Consider the following 20,595-nt stretch of genomic DNA (forward strand, 5'->3'; position numbering starts at 1 on the left):
GGCTAGTGTAAAAAGCTCCTGACACTAAACGTAATCCACGGTGGTGGATAGAGTCGAGACGCCGAAGAATAGACGGCCGAGCAGAGGAGTAGACTATGCTTCCATAATCCAATTTCGAGCGCACTAAGGCGCGATAGAGGCGGAGAAGGACCACTCGGTCCGCTCCCCAGGAGGTACCATTCAGGACACGGAGGGTGTTAAGCGATCGCAGACAGCGAGCCGAAAGATAGGAGACGTGGGAGGACCAGCACAGTTTTCTGTCAAACATAAGACCCAAGAATTTAGCGACGTCTGAAAACGGAAGGTTGACAGGTCCTAGATGTAAGGAGGGCGGAAGAAACTCCTGACGTCGCCAAAAATTAACACAAACGGTCTTACTGGGAGAGAAACGGAAGCCGGTTTCGATGCTCCAAGAGTGGAGGCGATCGAGACATCCTTGAAGACGTCGTTCAAGAAGGCTGGTCCGTTGAGAGCTGTAGTAGATCGCAAAATCATCCACAAAGAGGGAGCCCGAGACATCGGGAAGGAGACAATCCATAATTGGATTTATAGCGATGGCAAACAGTACAACACTCAGCACGGAGCCCTGGGGTACCCCGTTTTCTTGGGAGAAAGTGCGGGAGAGAGTAGTGTTCACCCGCACCCTAAATGTGCGCTCTGCCATAAATTCGCGAAGAGAAAAAGGGGCAGCCGGCCTCGAAAGCCCCATGAGAACAGTGTGCGGAGGATGCCTGTCCTCCAACAGGTATCGTATGCTCTCTCCAGATCAAAAAATATTGCTACCGTTTGGCGTTTCTGGAGAAAATTGTTCATGATATAAGTGGAGAGAGCAACAAGATGGTCAACTGCAGAACGATGCTTTCGGAATCCGCATTGGGCAGGTGTTAAAAGACTGCGGGATTCCAGCCACCACGCTAAACGGTAATTCACCATACGCTCCAAAAGCTTACAGACACTACTCGTGAGAGAAATGGGGCGATAGCTAGAGGGGAGATGTTTGTCCTTTCCAGGTTTCGGAACAGGAACGACGATAGCTTCCCGCCATCGTCTGGGAAAAGTACTGTCGGTCCAAATTCGATTATAAAGGCGAAGGAGGTAACGCAGACTATGGGTTGATAAATGTAGCAACATTTGGACGTGGATACCATCTGGTCCTGGGGCGGAGGAGCGAGAAGAAGAGAGTGCATGTTGGAGTTCCCGCAAGGAGAAAACAGTATTGTAGCTTTCGCGATTTTGAGAGGAGAAAGCAAGAGGTCGCACTTCCCCTGCACGTTTCTTCGGGAGAAACGCTGGCGGGTAATTTGAAGAGCTCGAAATCTCGGCAAAGTGCTGACCCAACGAGTTAGAAATTGCGACGGGGTCCACTAATGTGTCATGCGCGACAGTGAGCCCAGAGACCGGGGAGAAACCAGGCGCGCCTGAGAACCGTCGAAGCCGACTCCAAACTTCCGAGGAGGGAGTGAAGGTGTTAAATGAGCTAATAAAGAATTTCCAGCTTGCCTTCTTGCTATCGCGGATGACACGACGGCATCGCGCTCGGAGCTGCTTATAGCGGATACAGTTGGCCAAAGTAGGATGGTGGCGGAAAACGCGGAGAGCACGTCGCCGCTCACGTAGTGCATCACGGCATGCCTCGTTTCACCAAGGAACTGGGGGGCGCCGGGGCAATTCGGAGGTGCGTGGTATTGAATGTTCCGCAGCTGTAAGAATAACGTCGGTAATATGTGTGACCTCAGCGTCGACGCTGGGAAAGTGACGGTCATCGAATGTCGCTAGAGACGAAAAAAGTGTCCAATCGGCTTGAGCAAACTTCCAGCGTCGCGGGCGCATATATGGCTGTTGAGGCTGCAGTCTAAGGACACATGGAAAGTGGTCACTCGAGTGTGTATCATCAAGGGCGAACCATTCGAAGCGCCGAGCTAGTGGAAAAGTACCGACCGCAAGGTCCAAATGAGATAAATTTGCCGTGGAGGCAGACAAAAACGTAGGGACCCCAGTGTTGAGGCAAACTAGATCTGCTTGGTGGAAGACGTCTAGCAATAGTGAGCCACGTGGACAAGGATGTGGAGATCCCCAAAGCGGGTGGTGGGCATTGAAGTCCCCAACCAGCAAATATGGGGGTGGAAGCTGACCAAGAAGATGAAGGAGATCAGCTCGTGCCATTGGTGTGGACGATGGAATGTATACAGTACAAAGAGAGAACGTGTATCCGGAAAGGGAAAGACGGACGGCGACAGCTTGGAAGGAAGTGTTTAAATGGATTGGGTGATAATGGAGAGTTTCATGGAGAAGAATCATGAGTCCTCCATGTGCTGGAGTGCCTTCAACAGGGGGTAGATCATATCGGACGGACTGAAAATGAGGGAGAACAAAGCGGTCATGGGGACGCAGCTTTGTTTCCTGAAGACAAAAGATGACTGGCGAGTAGTATTTTAAGAGGATCGACAATTCATCCCGATTGGCTCGAATACCGCGGATATTCCAGTGGATAATGGACATAGGGTGAACTGGAAATGGAGGAATGTGACCAAGGTCGCTGTCAACTCAACGACTGCTCTGAGCTTGCGACCGACAGCACGGAATGGCATGCAGCCGAAGGCAGAAGATCCTGATCCATAGGTTGGTCAGGAGCAGCTCCTGCCACCAGCGACCGGCCGGTTGATCGGCCGCCAGCAGTGCGCCTCGGCGACACAGAAGACGGCCGAGGGCGACTTCCGCCAGGTGGTGCTGTAGATGGGACACGCCTTGGCGGAGAAGGAGAGGAACTGGGTTTCTTTGTAGCCTTCTTGGAAGTATGATGTTTAGAGGAACGAGGAACCGATGGTTGCGAAGTTGCCGTACGTAAAAACTCTTCACGAGTATGCTCTTTTTTCGAAGTCTTGGTGTCTGACTTTTGGGCTCGAGATTTAGCAGAACTCGACGAAGGGTGAACCAGAGAGTGGGCAGGCGAAAGTGGTGAGGTTGAACGGGCGATCTTTGCGCTGGCCGATCTGACGACCGTGGCACTAAAGGTGAGGTCGCAAGTCTGCGTGGCCGCCTCCTTTGTTGGCCGAGGAGAAGCAAGGACAGTGCTGTATTTTCCTTTCTGAGGCACGGTGGGCTGTCGACTGGCGAATAATTTTCGAGCAGCAAAGGTCGACACCTTTTCCTTTACTCGAATTTCCTGGGTGAGCTTTTCGTCCTTAAAAACGGGACAATCTCGAGAGGAAGCGGCGTGGTCACCCATACAGTTGATGCAGCGAGGGGATGGAGGTGGACAAGCACCCTCATGGGCATCCCTGCCACACGTAACACATTTGGCCGGATTGGAACAGGACTGGCTGGTGTGATTGAACCGCTGGCACCGATAGCAACGCGTAGGGTTCGGGACGTAAGGGCGAACGGAAATTATCTCATAGCCGGCTTTGATTTTCGATGGTAGTTGAACTTTGTCAAATGTCAAGAAGACAGTGCGGGTTGGAATGATGTTCGTGTCAACCCTTTTCATAACCCTATGAACAGCCGTTACGCCCTGGTCAGACAGGTAGTGCTGAATTTCTTCGTCAGACAGTCCATCGAGGGAGCGTGTATAAACGACTCCACGCGAGGAATTTAAGGTACGGTGCGGTTCCACCCGGACAGGGAAGGTGTGTAGTAGTGACGTACGCAGCAATTTTTGTGCCTGGAGGGCACTGACTGTTTCTAACAACAGGGTACCATTCCGTAATCTGGAACAAGACTTTACAGGACCTGCAATTGCGTCGACACCTTTCTGAATAATGAAAGGGTTGACCGTGGAGAAGTCGTGACCTTCGTCAGACCGAGAAACAACAAGGAACTGTGGCAACGATGGAAGAACTGACTGTGGTTGAGACTCAGTGAACTTACGTTTGTGAGCAGACATAGTGGAAGGTGAGGAAACCATTGCGGAAGAATCCCCCATGATTACCGGCGTCTCCGATGGCGCGCTCCTCCCTTGTGGGGGCCCTCTCTGAGGGCACTCCCGCCTTAGGTGATTGTTCACACCTCAGGTCACACCTCCCGACAAACGGACGGAGGGACCAATCGGCACTTTCGGAAGGTATCAGCTCGGGTAATCACCCCTCCCTGGGCCTGGCCGTTACCAGGGGGTACGTACGTGTCCTACCTGTCTACCCGGGGCGGGGAATTACGCGTTACCCCGTCACCGGCTACGCATGGAAGTGCGTGGGTTGGCCTTCAGACACGCACAGGGAGGAAGAAAGAGAAAGGGAAAGGAAGAAAGAGAGGTCTCAAACGCCGCAGCAGAGAAGGTAGAGAGAAGAGGTAAGGAAAAGAGAAGGACAAGGGAAGGATGAAGACTTACAATCGAGGAAGGAAGGCGAAGAATGTAGTATATTTAAAAGCGTCCGTCTCCGGACATAGGCACAAACCATAATCCCAGAGAAAGGGAAAGAAAGAGCCAGAGGTGAAGAGGGGGGGGGGGGGGCGAAGATGGGGGATGGGGGATGGGGAAGGATGCGGAAAGGGAAGGTATGCAGCCCGGAAAGGAAGGAAGGCCACATCAGCTCGGGGTCCCGTGCTCGCTACGCACGTATCCACAAAAGAGTTGTGGATCCCCTGGGGGGAGGTTGACAAAAGCTGTTACCTGCTTTGATCCCACCACAGCGTGCAGGGAGGCTGGTTCCAAATGATTTAAATTCTTTCTACATGTTTTGGTGGAAAGCATCTCGATGGAAAGTGGATGTGGATGTGCTGATAAAGCAGAAACACAGTATGCTTCTGTTGTAAAGAGGAACTACAAGACACAATTCGAAACATTCAACAAAAGGGAGGAACGGTTGGATGAAATGTCTCAAGAATCAGAATGCAATGTGCCACAAGCTGCAGAAGGCAATAGAAACACGCTCACTTTGTCGCACAGGCAAGCAGCTGTGGAGCAAGGATTTTCGGTCAACAAAGAGTGCTTCTTTGAGAATACGAGGAAAGGGTCTGTAGTGAACAGTCAAGACCCATGGCAGAGTCCAAGGAGTGGCTATAACAAAGTCCCTTGTACACTCCAAGAGAAACGCACGAGATCAGTATGTTGAAGACTTCAAAAAGCAAAAAGATGAGGAGTCCATGAAAAAGGATGATCTGACTAAAAGGAATATTGTTGAAACAGCAATCAGAGAGCTTAAAGAGAAGAAGGCAAAACTTCAGGGGACCATTCAGAACACTCATACACGGCAAGAATCTATTACAGAAAGAACCAATGCTCTCGCAAAAAGCTCCAAGTGAGTTATCCTCTGAAGTCCTATAGTACTCACTCCCAAATTATTTTTTGTGCTGTCTAATAATAATTAAAACATGTCTTTAATAAAATGCTTTTATAACAAATGAATATAAAAGAGTTATTTATTTTAACCTGCTAACTCCCAAAGACATTTAAATATAAATTTCGAACAGTAACTTTTGTGATTCAACATTGACTGGTAAGTAAACCTAATTTAAGAAATTAATCAAGTATTAAAATAAAGCCCAAAGTCAAAATTTAGAAACATGAAAATCTGAAAAGATTTTAAAAATGGACAAAATATTCTATGGAAAAAAATATCTTTATTATTCTAAAACGAAAGAAGGTACCTGAGGGTCTTTTTACGACTAAACGACAAGTTTTTGTACTTAAATAGTAATAATAAACTCAGAAAAATTGAGGAATGAAAGAGCTAAAAGACATACTTGTCCTGATTGAAAGCAGATTTTAGAGCAGTGAATATAGTAGCTGCACCTAACACACATTTTCCCTTTTGTAAGCCACCTATCGCTTAAAACTGGACTAATTTCATACAAGAGCAAGGTACGGACGTCTCACTACCTGTAACTTGACTGGGGCTGCCTTCTGTTGTCTATTTATAGGATCACTTAGAAAGAAGCTGTAGGAAAAGTTAGAGCTGTTTGAAAAAGATTAGACAATTCATTGGCAAAACAATTAGAAAAGAAGCGAACTGGTATTGCTCTTATTGTAACACATCTCTGTATGCCAAAACACTGACTTTTCCATAGAGAAGCCAATTACGTGTGACATTGCTTAATAACTCATTATGTACCGTCGTCATTGTATAATTTTTAATCTATGAAAGAACAAAAATAAATATGAAAACTAACCTTGAAGCTTGGTCGTTTTTAGCGTTTGTTAGCCTTTAAGACATATCAAACACAAATGTGCCAGTAAAATTTTAAATAATGGCACAAATAGCTAGTCTTCTGGGCCTGAAACTTTTTAAATATCTAAAATGTATTATTTTAGTTAAATATTCTAGCATGTTTCAAAGATCTTTCATATCTCGTGCTTCAATTAATCTGTGACGCGACAATCAAATTTCAACAATAGCTTGCTAGTTGTGCCATTATTTGAAGTGGTGCGCAGTGTTAGATTTTTTCTAACAAGGGAGTCTTTACGTAACAATTACTTCTTTTGTGGGATATTGCCTTGCTTCTTGCTTCACTTTTAGTCTGTTTCTTGTAACATGTGGCTGTGTTCATTGTTTTCTCCTGAAAGTGTTCAGCAATGTTACATCTTTTCTAAAAATGTAAGTATTCTTACTGGGTTTTATAAATTGAATGAAACAATTGTTTATACAGAGTACATGACATTCTCTGTAGGATATGAAAATACATAAAACTTTTCAGGGAAGAAGTCATGTCAGAGGAACAGATATTGATGTGGCTAGATGAACCACTAGACGAGGATATTTACATAGAGGGTCTGTCATCAGATACTGACGCACCCTCTGAGCATGAAGAGATCAATAGTGCAACAGACCAGTCACACAGCGAATCTGATACTTCTGCTACAGCTGTTTCTCAATATACAGATCATGAAACCTTTCTTGGTAAGGATGGAATAACAGAATGGTTGACGCAACACACTCCTCCAGCAAAAATTGCCCGTCCAAATATTGTAACACAGCTTCAAGGTGTGAAGGACGTTGCGAAAAATATGAAAACTGTTTTGGAATGTTGGAAATTATTTTTTCCAGATAGTGTAATTGGCTTCCCCCATGAACCATGGACCTTGCCGTTGGTGGGGAGGCTTGCGTGCCTCAGCGATACAGATCGCCGTACCGTAGGTGCAACCACAACGGAGGGGTATCTGTTGAGAGGCCAGACAAACATGTGGTTCCTGAAGAGGGGCAGCAGCCTTTTCAGTACTTGCAGGGGCAACAGTCTGGATGATTGACTGATCTGGCCTTGTAACATTAACCAAAACGGCCTTGCTGTGCTGGTACTGCGAACGGCTGAAAGCAAGGGGAAACTACAGCCGTAATTTTTCCCGAGGACATGCAGCTTTACTGTATGATTAAATGATGATGGCGTCCTCTTGGGTAAAATATTCCGGAGGTAAAATAGTCCCCCATTCGGATCTCCGGGCGGGGACTACTCAAGAGGACGTCGTTATCAGGAGAAAGAAAACTGGCATTCTACAGATCGGAGCGTGGAATGTCAGATCCCTTAATCGGGCAGGTAGGTTAGAAAATTTAAAAAGGGAAATGGATAGGTTAAAGTTAGATATAGTGGGAATTAGTGAAGTTCGGTGGCAGGAGGAACAAGACTTTTGGTCAGGTGATTACAGGGTTATAAATACAAAATCAAATAGGGGAAATGCAGGAGTAGGTTTAATAATGAATAAAAAAATAGGAGTGCGGGTTAGCTACTACAAACAGCATAGTGAACGCATTATTGTTGCCAAGATAGACACAAAGCCCATGCCTACTACAGTAGTACAAGTTTATATGCCAACTAGCTCTGCAGATGATGAAGAAATTGATGAAATGTATGACGAGATAAAAGAAATTATTCAGGTAGTGAAGGGAGACGAAAATTTAATAGTCATGGGTGACTGGAACTCGTCAGTAGGAAAAGGGAGAGAAGGAAACATAGTAGGTGAATATGGATTGGGGGGAAGAAATGAAAGAGGAAGCCGCCTTGTAGAATTTTGCACAGAGCATAACTTAATCATAGCTAACACTTGGTTCAAGAATCACAAAAGAAGGTTGTATACCTGGAAGAATCCTGGAGATACTAATAGGTATCAGATAGATTATATAATGGTAAGACAGAGATTTAGGAACCAGGTTTTAAATTGTAAGACATTTCCAGGGGCAGATGTGGATTCTGACCACAATCTATTGGTTATGAACTGCAGATTGAAACTGAAGAAACTGCAAAAAGGTGGGAATTTAAGGAGATGGGACCTGGATAAACTGAAAGAACCAGAGGTTGTAGAGAGTTTCAGGGAGAGCATAAGGGAACAATTGACAGGAATGGGGGAAAGAAATACAGTAGAAGAAGAATGGGTAGCTCTGAGGGATGAAGTAGTGAAGGCAGCAGAGGATCAAGTAGGTAAAAAGACGAGGGCTAATAGAAATCCTTGGGTAACAGAAGAAATATTGAATTTAATTGATGAAAGAAGAAAATATAAAAATGCAGTAAATGAAGCTGGCAAAAGGGAATACAAACGTCTCAAAAATGAGATCGACAGAAAGTGCAAAATGGCTAAGCAGGGATGGCTAGAGGACAAATGTAAGGATGTAGAGGCTTGTCTCACTAGGGGTAAGATAGATACTGCCTACAGGAAAATTAAAGAGACCTTTGGAGAGAAGAGAACCACTTGTATGAATATCAAGAGCTCAGATGGCAACCCAGTTCTAAGCAAAGAAGGGAAGGCAGAAAGGTGGAAGGAGTATATAGAGGGTTTATACAAGGGCGATGTACTTCAGGACAGTATTATGGAAATGGAAGAGGATGTAGATGAAGATGAAATGGGAGATAAGATACTGCGTGAAGAGTTTGACAGAGCACTGAAAGACCTGAGTCGAAACAAGGCCCCGGGAGTAGACAATATTCCATTAGAACTACTGATGGCCTTGGGAGAGCCAGTCATGACAAAACTCTACCATCTGGTGAGCAAGATGTATGAGACAGGCGAAATACCCACAGACTTCAAGAAGAATATAATAATTCCAATACCAAAGAAAGCAGGTGTTGACAGATGTGAGAATTACCGAACTATCAGTTTAATAAGTCACAGCTGCAAAATACTAACGCGAATTCTTTACAGACGAATGGAAAAACTGGTAGAAGCGGACCTCGGGGAAGATCAGTTTGGATTCCGTAGAAATGTTGGAACACGTGAGGCAATACTAACCTTACGACTTATCTTAGAAGAAAGATTAAGAAAAGGCAAACCTACGTTTATAGCATTTGTAGACTTAGAGAAAGCTTTTGACAACGTTAACTGGAATACTCTCTTTCAAATTCTGAAGGTGGCAGGGGTAAAATACAAGGAGCGTAAGGCTATTTACAATTTGTACAGAAACCAGATGGCAGTTATAAGAGTCGAGGGGCATGAAAGGGAAGCAGTGGTTGGGAAAGGAGTAAGACAGGGTTGTAGCCTCTCCCCGATGTTATTCAATCTGTATATTGAGCAAGCAGTAAAGGAAACAAAAGAAAAATTCGGAGTAGGTATTAAAATTCATGGAGAAGAAGTAAAAACTTTGAGGTTCGCCGATGACATTGTAATTCTGTCAGAGACAGCAAAGGACTTGGAAGAGCAGTTGAACGGAATGGACAGTGTCTTGAAAGGACGATATAAGATGAACATCAACAAAAGCAAAACGAGAATAATGGAATGTAGTCAAATTAAATCGGGTGATGCTGAGGGGATTAGATTAGGAAATGAGACACTTAAAGTAGTAAAGGAGTTTTGCTATTTAGGGAGTAAAATAACTGATGATGGTCGAAGTAGAGAGGATATAAAATGTAGACTGGCAATGGCAAGGAAATCGTTTGTGAAAAAGAGAAATTTGTTAACATCGAGTATAGATTTAAGTGTCAGGAAGTCGTTTCTGAAAGTATTTGTATGGAGTGTAGCCATGTATGGAAGTGAAACATGGACGATAACCAGTTTGGACAAGAAGAGAATAGAAGCTTTCGAAATGTGGTGCTACAGAAGAATGCTGAAGATAAGGTGGGTAGATCACGTAACTAATGAGGAGGTATTGAATAGGATTGGGGAGAAGAGAAGTTTGTGGCACAACTTGACTAGAAGAAGGGATCGGTTGGTAGGACATGTTTTGAGGCATCAAGGGATCACAAATTTAGCATTGGAGGGCAGCGTGGAGGGTAAAAATCGTAGAGGGAGACCAAGAGATCAATACACTAAGCAGATTCAGAAGGATGTAGGTTGCAGTAGGTACTGGGAGATGAAGAAGCTTGCACAGGATAGAGTAGCATGGAGAGCTGCATCAAACCAGTCTCAGGACTGAAGACCACAACAACAACAGTGTAATTGGTCGCATTGTGGAATACACAAACCGAGAAGTTGACAGAATGGCAGCATCTTATTAACGGAGTGCTTGAGACTGCCCACAGACAGATTTTGAAGAGTTATCTGCTTTCTTTGGTATATTATTTCTCACAGGAGAGAACAAGGCACAGCATCTCAATACTGATGAGCTATGGGCCACTGATGGAACTGCACTAGATTTCTTTATTGCATCGATGAGCAAATGAAGGTTCCACACTCTTCTCCAAACAGATAATCTGGCAAATATCTGACGAACTTGTGGATGTTTGCAAGAAGAGCTATAGTGCCAGTGCATTAACAATGATAGATGAGATGTTAGAACTATTCCGTGGACATATATGCGCTCTGTGATGCCAGAACGTTTTATATGCTAAATATGTAAGTATATGCAGGCAAACAGCCTACTGGGTCATATCAAGAACCCAATAATGCAGAGAATGTGGTGTTATGATTGACAAAACAGGCAGAAACATGACGATGGACAGTTATTTTACATCTATACCATTGGCTAACAAAATGTACGCCAATCATCAACTCTCAGTAGTAGGTAGTCTACAGAAGAATAACAGAGAAATTCCACCGAAACTTCTGGATGTTAAGTGTAGGCAACTAAACAGCAGCATATTCGCACATGGAGAAGAACCAAGCAACAACTGCTTGATTTGCTCATACGGCCCAAAAAAGAAACAGAAAAAGAATGTTCTAATGTTATCCACCATGCACAGTAGCGATGCTATAGACAGTGACAGTGATGAAGCGAACAAACTTGAAGTCATTACATTCTACAATCTCACAAAAGAAGGTGTAGACGTTGTCGAACGTTTGAAATCAGAATATTCTGTTTCAAGAATAAGTAGCCACTTGCCTCTTACAGTTTTTTTAGCTTGTTGAACATCAGAGTAATAAATGCTCAAATAATGTATAAGGTAAACACAAATGACTTAATTCCACGGAGAAGATTCATCACAGAAATGATTATGATGCTTACAAAAGCCCATATGATCAAATGCTTGTCGATACCAAGGATATCACTTTGATTGAAGGAGAAAATAAAAGGTTCTGTACACATTTGCAAACTACCGACAGTTAAAGAAGAAAACAAATCAAGAGAAAAAACAAGATGTCACTATTGCTGTAAAAGGAAAAACAGATTCATACAGCATCGCTGCCATCATTGTTCCAGTTCTATCTGTAAAGAACATACAGCATCGAGTGTTCTTATTTGCCAGGAGTGTATGTCACAAGAAGCCATATCTGAATCTGACGAGTAAAAAGGAGATTCATCACTTGCTATAAATATTATGAACTGCTCTTCACACAGGTGTTATAATTGTAATCAAAAAACAATTTTGTTTTTTTTTAAATCCAAACATGTTTCACTGCAGTTGCAGCATCTTCAGTGGGCTTTTCTTTTTCATCTGTTAAACATAAAGACTGTTCTTTACTGTTTGTATACTTGTAACTATTAGTTTTTAAATCGTAATTACAGGTATTTGAAAAAAAAAAAACACATAAATTATGAATTAATGCCTTTTTACAACATGGTGTGGTTTTTCTAATGTGTTGTGTTATGTGTTTTTTCAATATATCTGTAATTACGATTTAAAAACTAATAGTTACATGTATACAAACAGTAAAGAACATTCTTTATCTTTAACAGATGAAAAATAAAAGCCCACTGAAGATGCTGTAACTGCAGTGAAACAGGTTTGGGTTCAAAAACAAAATTGTGTTTTGCTACAGGCAGACCCTATCCAAAAACATAAGTATTGTTAAAGCAAACACGGAAAAAAAGAACTTCCAACAAGATAATTATGTAATCAAAAAAGTTTGTGAAATCTTTGCCTGTTGAAATATTTTTAAGTTTGGTGAATTACTTGTTCCACATTATGTTAATACTATAAGCTTTGGTCATAATAAAGAAATGATTTACTGTATAAATGTGCCTTTGTCTGACATAAAGAGAAAAAAAAGGTGCAAGATCTCATTGTTAGAAAAAATCTAACACGGGAGTTATCGCGTGACAACAATATACATGAGCGACCGGGGGTTGAATTTTGAATGAGAGTCAAACACTCCGTGAGTTAAGAAATTCATCGCACATTCTGAAACTTAACATAATTCATCTTGTGTAGAAATTTACTTTGAAAGTAATGCTTCTCAGACCACCATTTGCAATATTTCCCGCGACCTGCTATAAATGTAAACAATTGTGACGTCACACTCATGTCTATTGTTATGAAGTACTGCATAATCTTTGTCCTAATGCCTCTGAACATTTTTGTGTTGGCAGACTTGTGTGTGCACTGTGTTTTGTTGTTGTAAACGACCCATCTTCCTTGTAATTGAAGTTTCATTTTGGTATTATTCTCTTGTTTATGTTTCATTGCTGCAGTATTACCGTATTTACTCGAATCTAAGCCGCACTCGAATCTAAGCCGCACCTGAAAAATGAGACTCGAAATCAAGGAAAAAAACAATTTCCCGAATCTAAGCCGCACCTGAAATTTGAGACTCGAAATTCAAGGGGAGAGAAAAGTTATAGTCCGCATCTCCAAATCGAAACAATGTTGGTCCATTGTAATATGAGACACAATTTCGGTCGAATGAATGACGATACAGCTACAGTAGTTTGGTTCGAGTCATAAGCTTAGCAGTTAAGCTTTACCAGGTAGCCATTGATATGCGTCAGGCGCTCCGTCCGAATTTATACGGGTACTCTTCCTTTTCCACGTGCTTAGTTTGGTTTGAATTGATTGCTTATTTTTCTTTGATCTGATAAGCGCAGTTTTCTTTGTTATGGGTGTTTACGTCACTCTAAGCTGAAAATGCATTACTGTACTGTGTCATGCATTGTTTGCCGCATTCTGATAGTGCGTGTTTTCGGCCTGTTGCCGCACGCGGCATGGTTTGCTTTTGTGCGCGCTACCGCCGCTTTTTTTTAAAAAAATGAAAAAAGAAAAAAGAGGAATCGTCTCATTAGCGAAACAATGGCAAGAAACTGCTATTTGTTGTTACTTACACTGCTGCTTTCTTTGATAATGATCAACAAGAACCAAATAATAGACTGCGTATGATAGATGTTCTGAACGAGAGTTTAGCGAAATTTTTCCTCCGTTTGAAAATATTTGCAGGCGCCTCTTTAGTACATTACATTCTACACAGAAATTAGAGTCATCTTAGATTTAAAAATCTAGTCAATTGCCGTGCTTCATTTCTGACTGTATCACTATTAAGCATAATACAAATATAAACATGACATGGTATGTATATTCTTCCGCGTTTGCTGTTGTCTCACTCTAGTTTCGTAGTTTATTAGGCAGATAGGATTTAAATGAGATAGCAGCAAACATGAAACAATACATGGCAAAAGGTTTATATTCGTATTATTCTTATGGTGACGAGAATACTGCATGTGATTCACAATTTATAAAAGTTCCTATTAACAACCATCTCTTCTCACAGATAAGAAGAAATGAAGAACATAGAGTTGGCCATATTGACAAACATCCCAAATAAGTCTTGCCAGTCGGATTTGCATAGTACATTGAAATGCTGCTACATTCGAAGATGAACAATACGGAATTTGTATTTACTTCGTTGGATAATGTATGAAAATGCAGGGGTCGAAACTCGGGACGGAGAAAAAAAGCTTGTCTTCCATCTTTTTTTTTTTATTTACTGACGCAGAGGATGTGGTGCTAGTATTTATCTTTGTGCCTACAAAGCATTCCTGTGTAGCGCTACATATATTCAACGGCAGAAGTAAGTTGTGGCGGCACCCACCATTTTTCAGAACTTCCGCTTGCGTTGCACTCGATTCTAAGCCGCAGGCGGTTTTTTGGATTACAAAAACCAGAAAAAAAGTGCGGCTTAGATTCGAGTAAATACAGTATTCAACATTAGTGGGCTGAATTAATGTTCTTTGTTAGAGTATTAGTTCTTATAAGTCAAACTTACAAAAATTTAACTGAAAACTAAAACAATAACAAATTCCCGGGTTCCCAGGGCATATACACCCGGTAGTACACCACCAGTCAAATTATGGTGCAATGTGAATCAATGACTAATATGAAGGTATGGATTAAATCTCAATTTGTGTAGATGAGAGTATCAGCTGCAACTAAGTTGTTTTTCATTGATTGTGTGTGTGTGTGTGTGTGTATAAATAGAAATTCTGTGATATAATCCACTTAAATTTGGCTGTATGCTAATAAAATTTCTGAAACTGAAAATTCTTCACACTTTAAAACACAGGAAAGAAATAAAATGATGAATGTTTAGAAACCTTTTCCAAGTTTTCAGTCACACAACATTACTCGCCCCTTCAAAATAAGGCAGCATTTCTTCCTATACACCTCAGAAAAGCATGTTAGTACAATGGTGAGCACAGCAGAAGACAGCTGTATAAGGCATTTTATGCAAAGAGAGACAGAGTACTTTGTGATGGCATCGGTGAACTTTGTCTCTTATCCGACACTTCACGCTCCAGGTGTTCCCTAGCCTGGTAATTGGTAATGCTGGGGTGAGAGTTGCATCAGGTCAGTGGTTCTGCTTCCAGCTCTCCCTAGAAAAATTTATATGCTAAGAAAACTATATCATAATCATTTCTTAATGTAATGCTTTTTGCATTTGCTTTATGCCACCCATGATCAACACAATAGTGGATGAGTACCCCCACAATATTTCAACTAACCTGGAAACCAACACTAAATGTTTTATGTGCACCCCAAAAAGCACACTACAGGCAGACATGGCAGATTGGCTGGAGCATCGCACTGCTCCTTACTACTGTTTCACCCCACCACCTGCCTTCCGATGTACACACCATTAAAAACTGTACATACCTTGTACAATCTTGTTTCCACATCTCCACCAGAATCTTGCTCTTGAGTCATGAGACAATATTTATTAGTCATTGGATCAGTGATATCCTTAATATCAGTTAGCCTGGTTACAGATTTCCTCTTTTTCATATGGGGTTGAAGCACAGTTCCCAGAGGGGCTGGTATAGCAGGCCGATGGTCAAGCCACACTTCACCACACAGTCCACCAACAGATCGGGAACGGCGCCGTACTGGCGTCAGCCCACTACAGGTTGTACCAGTGCTCTGAAGAACAGATTATTCTTTGGTTTATGTGTAGTCATCAGAGAGTCAAAATAATGAGCAACTTACATAATTTCATGCTTAAATATAACAATATGTACAAGAATGTGTACAAAAATCAAACCATTGTTCACTATATAAATAAAAATGGGAAGTGTCCACCATGAACACCTTGACTGAATGCTACCAAGCTGATACTCCAGCATTTCCATGCCCGTGTGATATGCTGATTAGTATTTCATCCTTATGCAAACTATTTTCAATACAGAAAAAAGTCATTCCTACATATGAAGAACTGTGCACGTTAACGAAGGCTACTGGGTATGTCGAACATTACTGGAATGTGGAGACTGCAACACAGCATTCGCAGGTGATGTCAACATGAAGCTTATCACTACCTTTTGGACTTTGAGAAAGTAAAATCGCTGGTGTGAGGTGCCAGGGGAGCATCATGCAGACAGCTATCACAGGCAGTTGACCATAGTGCAAAGACTGGTGAGGAGCTGGACTGAGGACAACAGCTTGGCAAGAAAAGTAGGCACGGATCTTCCCAGAAGGACCATACCACAAGAAGATTGTAGGATTCTTGATCTGGCTCAGATTACTAAATGGACGAAAACAGCAGAAATCCAAAGAGGTTACAGGAAGAGTGCCACCATGAACCATCGGGAACAGGTTATTGGAACCTATGTTGTGATCTTGAGTTGCCCCAAGTTTTTTACAACTGACGCCAACCACAAGTAACAGAATTGCAGTGCAGAGCCACAGTAGCCAGAATACTGACTGTGGTTTTGACAATGAGTCATTTCCGACTGCAGTCATGGGTAGATGCAAGGGTGTCTGCAGACTATCTAGTGAAAGGTCACACAGAGTATTTATTCTCAAAACTCTTACTTTAACTACTGGAACCATGGTACAGCGAGCACCAGGACTAATTTCGTAATTGCTGCAGTGGGTGAAAAGTCATCAGTATGTGCCAAGGAAGATAAACCCTATGGACATACCCCTTATTAACAGGGTACTGAACGACGTATCCTGGTAGGTTAAAGCAAGATCCCCCACACAGTAATGCACACCACAGATCCTTTGAGAACTGTATGGATTCTTAACTGGACTGGGCTGACCAGTCCCAATTTCTTTCCCATAGAACATGTCTTGGATGTGATAAGAAGTCGTATACTTTCTTATCATCCCCCAGCCACAAGATGAAATAAGACAGTACGTGTTTCATCCTCCAGATGACATTTGGAAGATGTTTGCTCCCATGCCATAATGAATAGTAGAGTGTATTCGCAACTGTAGGTGCTACAATATGGACATCACTTCCGATAGGAGGGAAAGTTTTATCATTTAATATTTGTTATGTATGAACAGCTCCAAGAAGTATGACAAAATCAAACTATTGCTTCTTAGCGTGAAATGTTTCATTTCTGTTCACAAAGTTTTTAATGTAGTGTGATATAAATAATATCCCCATTTAAGAATATTTTGATTTACCTTTAATTTGGAAGAATAAGGAGTCATGCTTGTTGTAGCAGATACAACATTATGGTCAGATTTAAAATTATTCAGGGATATATGACTATCCGAATTGGCTGAAAGTAGCTGAGGTGAAGGACGATCTTCAATAAGAATCTGCTTAACTTTTCTCAATTTTTCTTCTTTCTCCCTCATTTGATTCTGAAAGAGAATATTTTCCAGTAACATATTAAAAACTTAACTACAGTGGATTGGTTTTGCACAAAATGAAAATTTTTCATCAATTCATGACAACGCAACTATTGTTAATATTAGTTCAAGAGCAGAATACAGAAATTTTACGAGTATTAGAAATAATGATAAACCTGAATACTAGACAAAACATTAATCTAATTCAGCAGTTTCTTATAAGACAACATGAAAGTATGTCAGCATGATCTGCTTTCATCTCTGCAGTTTGACATCCTACTGCTTTTCTTTCATAATATTTCCCTACAAAGAAATGTCAAACACTGAGTGTGCCAAAGATTAATAAGCAGTACACTTTGGGCTTGAATGATCAGTGGCCGGTGCTGCTCAAGTTTCACACTTGTTACTGATTTCACAAGGACGGGGGAGGGCAGGGATGGAAACCAAATCTAAGACTAAAATTACTGACGTGCTGACCACTTCAATTAAAAACACTGAGTTTACCGATATGGGGAAAAAAAGGAGAGGTTACATGCTGACTTGAATTTATCACTGGGGGTGGTGGGAGAAAAAACTGGCCACCATTCCCGTAACCAGCACGCCACACCTAATTTTTTAAATTGTAATCAACATATAAAACTGTAACAAAATGACATACAGTAGTAGTAGTAGTAGTAGTAGTAGTAGTAATAAAAATAACAATTATTATTATTATTATTATTATTATTATTATTATTATAAGAGAATCAGGAAAGTCATTGCCCTTTATTAAAATAACACTGACATGCTTCTATTCAGCACAAATATATATGACACCAGAAAAAGCTTCAAAGTGCAGCTGTACAGTACTATTTTCTGAGTAATACAAACAAAATGTTTACAACTTTTAATATTTAAATGTAATGTGGAAGATTATCTAGCATTCTTTACAAAATTAAATCATCATGTCCCCCCTTGTTGTTGATTCTTTGAAGAAAATGTTGTTATAACACTGCTTACACACTTATCACCTGTTTTCTATTCCTTTTGTATGTCCAGTTTTCTTCACCTCTTGTTCCCTAACTTTCTTAGCACTCTCCAACATTGCCCAGGCCACAATAGATCCCACCAAGTCGTTTTTTCATTGCTTCTTTTAAAACACTAGTTTGCAACATCCAGTAATCTGATAGTTAAAAAACTGTCTTGATCACAAATTTCTTTTAATTGGAGTGACTGGTTTCAGTCCTTATGGATCATCTTCAGACTCCAGAATGGCAGGTGGACTTCCACGGAGCAAGCTGCGCCGACCCATGACGCTGAACTGACTGCAATCCTTAAGGATAATTTTCAGACTCCAAAACGGCAGGTGGACTTCCACGGAGCAAGCTGCGCTGACCCACGATGCTGAACTGACTGCAGTCAGTTCAGCGTCATGAGTCGGCACAGCTTGCTCCATGAAAGTCCACATGCAATTCTGGAGTCTGAAGATGACCCTCAAGGATTGAAACTGGTCACTATGATTAAAAGAAATTTGTGATGAAGACTGTTTTTTAATTATCATATTAATGTAAGATCACTGATAATGTTTTCAAAAATTTTATCCAGTAATCTGTCAACAGTCAATCTTTTCTCCGTTTCTTCCTCTTTTATTTTCATTTTCTTTGGTGCTTGTTCACAGCAATCAATATTTACTTTTTCGTTTTCAAACTTACTCTTCATACTTGCTTGCAAACATTTTTTCTTCGTTTCACTGTTCCTTCGCTTTTACTCGGACACTCTTTTTATCTTTACAGTACTGCTGATACACTACATCAGCTGTGCATGCTTATTGAAGAAGTTCCGAGTGATAATTACAAAGTGAGCCTTCTCCTTAAACACATTCACCACAGCATATCTTACAGTCAAATGAGAATTTAATATTCTTTCATACACATTTGTGGTGTCGTCATTCAATATGTTCGCTGACGATGAGAATCCCCTTTCTACACCCACACTGCCATGCAAAAGTACAAGTGCAGCCTTCACAATTTTCGCAAGAGCAAGGTATTCCTTTTCTCAAAAAACTGACTCCAGTAAACGTTCACTGGGTTCTTGCCACTATCTGATTTTTCTTCTTCTAAAACCAACAGTATCCATTTATCAACTAGTAAATATTCATTGTACTGAACTGGAAGAACTGCAACTAATTTCGCTGTATTTTTGTATGATCCTTCTTGCAGTCTCTATGCAGGATGCAAACATCGGAGATACCACAACACAAGACTATGCAACGCAGCCTTTTCCAGACTACATGTACAAGCAGATACATAGTGCTTTCTAGCTTACAAGGAAATGTAGCATCATTTTTGTGTGCTTAGCTTCTTGAGATATTCATTTTTCTCTAGTGCCTAATGCTGTTTTTCAAGCGCAAGTAATATTTACCACAAAATCTTTCCTGCATAATGGAACAGCACTAATACAAAATCAGTTCACAAGTGTTCTGATGAGGTTTGTGAGCTCATTGTAGATTAGATGCATTAAAAAATCTCTTTTCTGAAAGAAACCGTGAATCTTGAATATGTATGAGCTCTTGCACAAGCAAATATAATTTCTGCTTTGGTAGTTTTGTCTTTAAATAATTCAATGGTATTCTTGTATTTCAAAGAACTGATCAACTTGCTTTGTGCCAGGGTATGAACTGAAGAATGTATTTCTCAACAACTGACCACTGTTCTAAAAGTCACTCTGCACCTGATTCTAATGTCAGCCATCTGGATGACAGATGTTTCATAAAACAAGCTCTGAAGTTGGAAGGAACACATGAAATATACCCAAGGAAGAAGGGAAACAAATTGTAAATCAGGTTTTTAGCTTTTTCAGATGGCATTGCCCTTTTAGCTAGTAAATGGAAGAACACTGGGACAAAGCAAGCTGGGAAAATTTAACTTCCCCCCTTTGTTTTGCAATCTGCCTCCTTAAATTAATTTTTTTTTTCATTTTAACTAATTACCATTAACATCAGTGAGTATAATGTGTGTTTTCATAAAAGAGAAAGGTTGGACCACAGTCTTGAAGAATATACCACCAGATCTAATTTTGCGCTTAGTTTCACGTATGTAATTGATTTTCTAATTTATATTGACTATTCCCAGTTAGTATCTTTTGTTATAGGGTGAAATCAGTAATTGTTTCGTAGCTTAAATTCTATTGTTGACTTATAAACAAATATAAATTCTGTACTAATTATAAACATTTGGAGGAACAGCTAATAGTATTCTTAAAGGATCTATTTGGCTTTATTTGAAAACATGTTAGCAAAGCCAGCTCTTAATTCCAAGGTAACTACCAGTTTTGTCAAAAGTATTGTTTGCGTAGCTATATCTGTTAATTTCCTCATTTAAACAAATAATATGGTTTAACCTTTGTAGTAGAAAAAACTGTTAAAAAGATGGAATTTTCAATGTTTTCTGTTAATTTAATGAGTTAGGTTTTAATTGTAATTTCTGTAAATTAAACATCAAACAATGTGTAGTTTCAGTACCTATTATTGTG

General features: G+C 41.0%; 1 protein-coding gene across 1 annotated transcript in view; it reads right to left on the reverse strand.

The window, feature by feature from the left end:
• LOC126198828 (kinesin-like protein KIF23) overlaps positions 1-20,595 on the reverse strand; it is a 157,951-nt gene that overhangs the window by 33,551 nt on the left and 103,805 nt on the right. Inside the window, exons 13-14 of the mRNA XM_049935405.1 lie at positions 16,915-17,097; positions 15,157-15,420 (exon numbers count right to left, since the gene is read on the reverse strand). Coding sequence (XP_049791362.1) covers positions 15,157-15,420; positions 16,915-17,097 — 447 coding nt within the window. The remainder of the gene's footprint in view (positions 1-15,156; positions 15,421-16,914; positions 17,098-20,595) is intronic.

This window comes from Schistocerca nitens, chromosome 1, assembly GCF_023898315.1.
Source record: "Schistocerca nitens isolate TAMUIC-IGC-003100 chromosome 1, iqSchNite1.1, whole genome shotgun sequence".
Lineage (NCBI taxonomy): Eukaryota > Metazoa > Arthropoda > Insecta > Orthoptera > Acrididae > Schistocerca > Schistocerca nitens.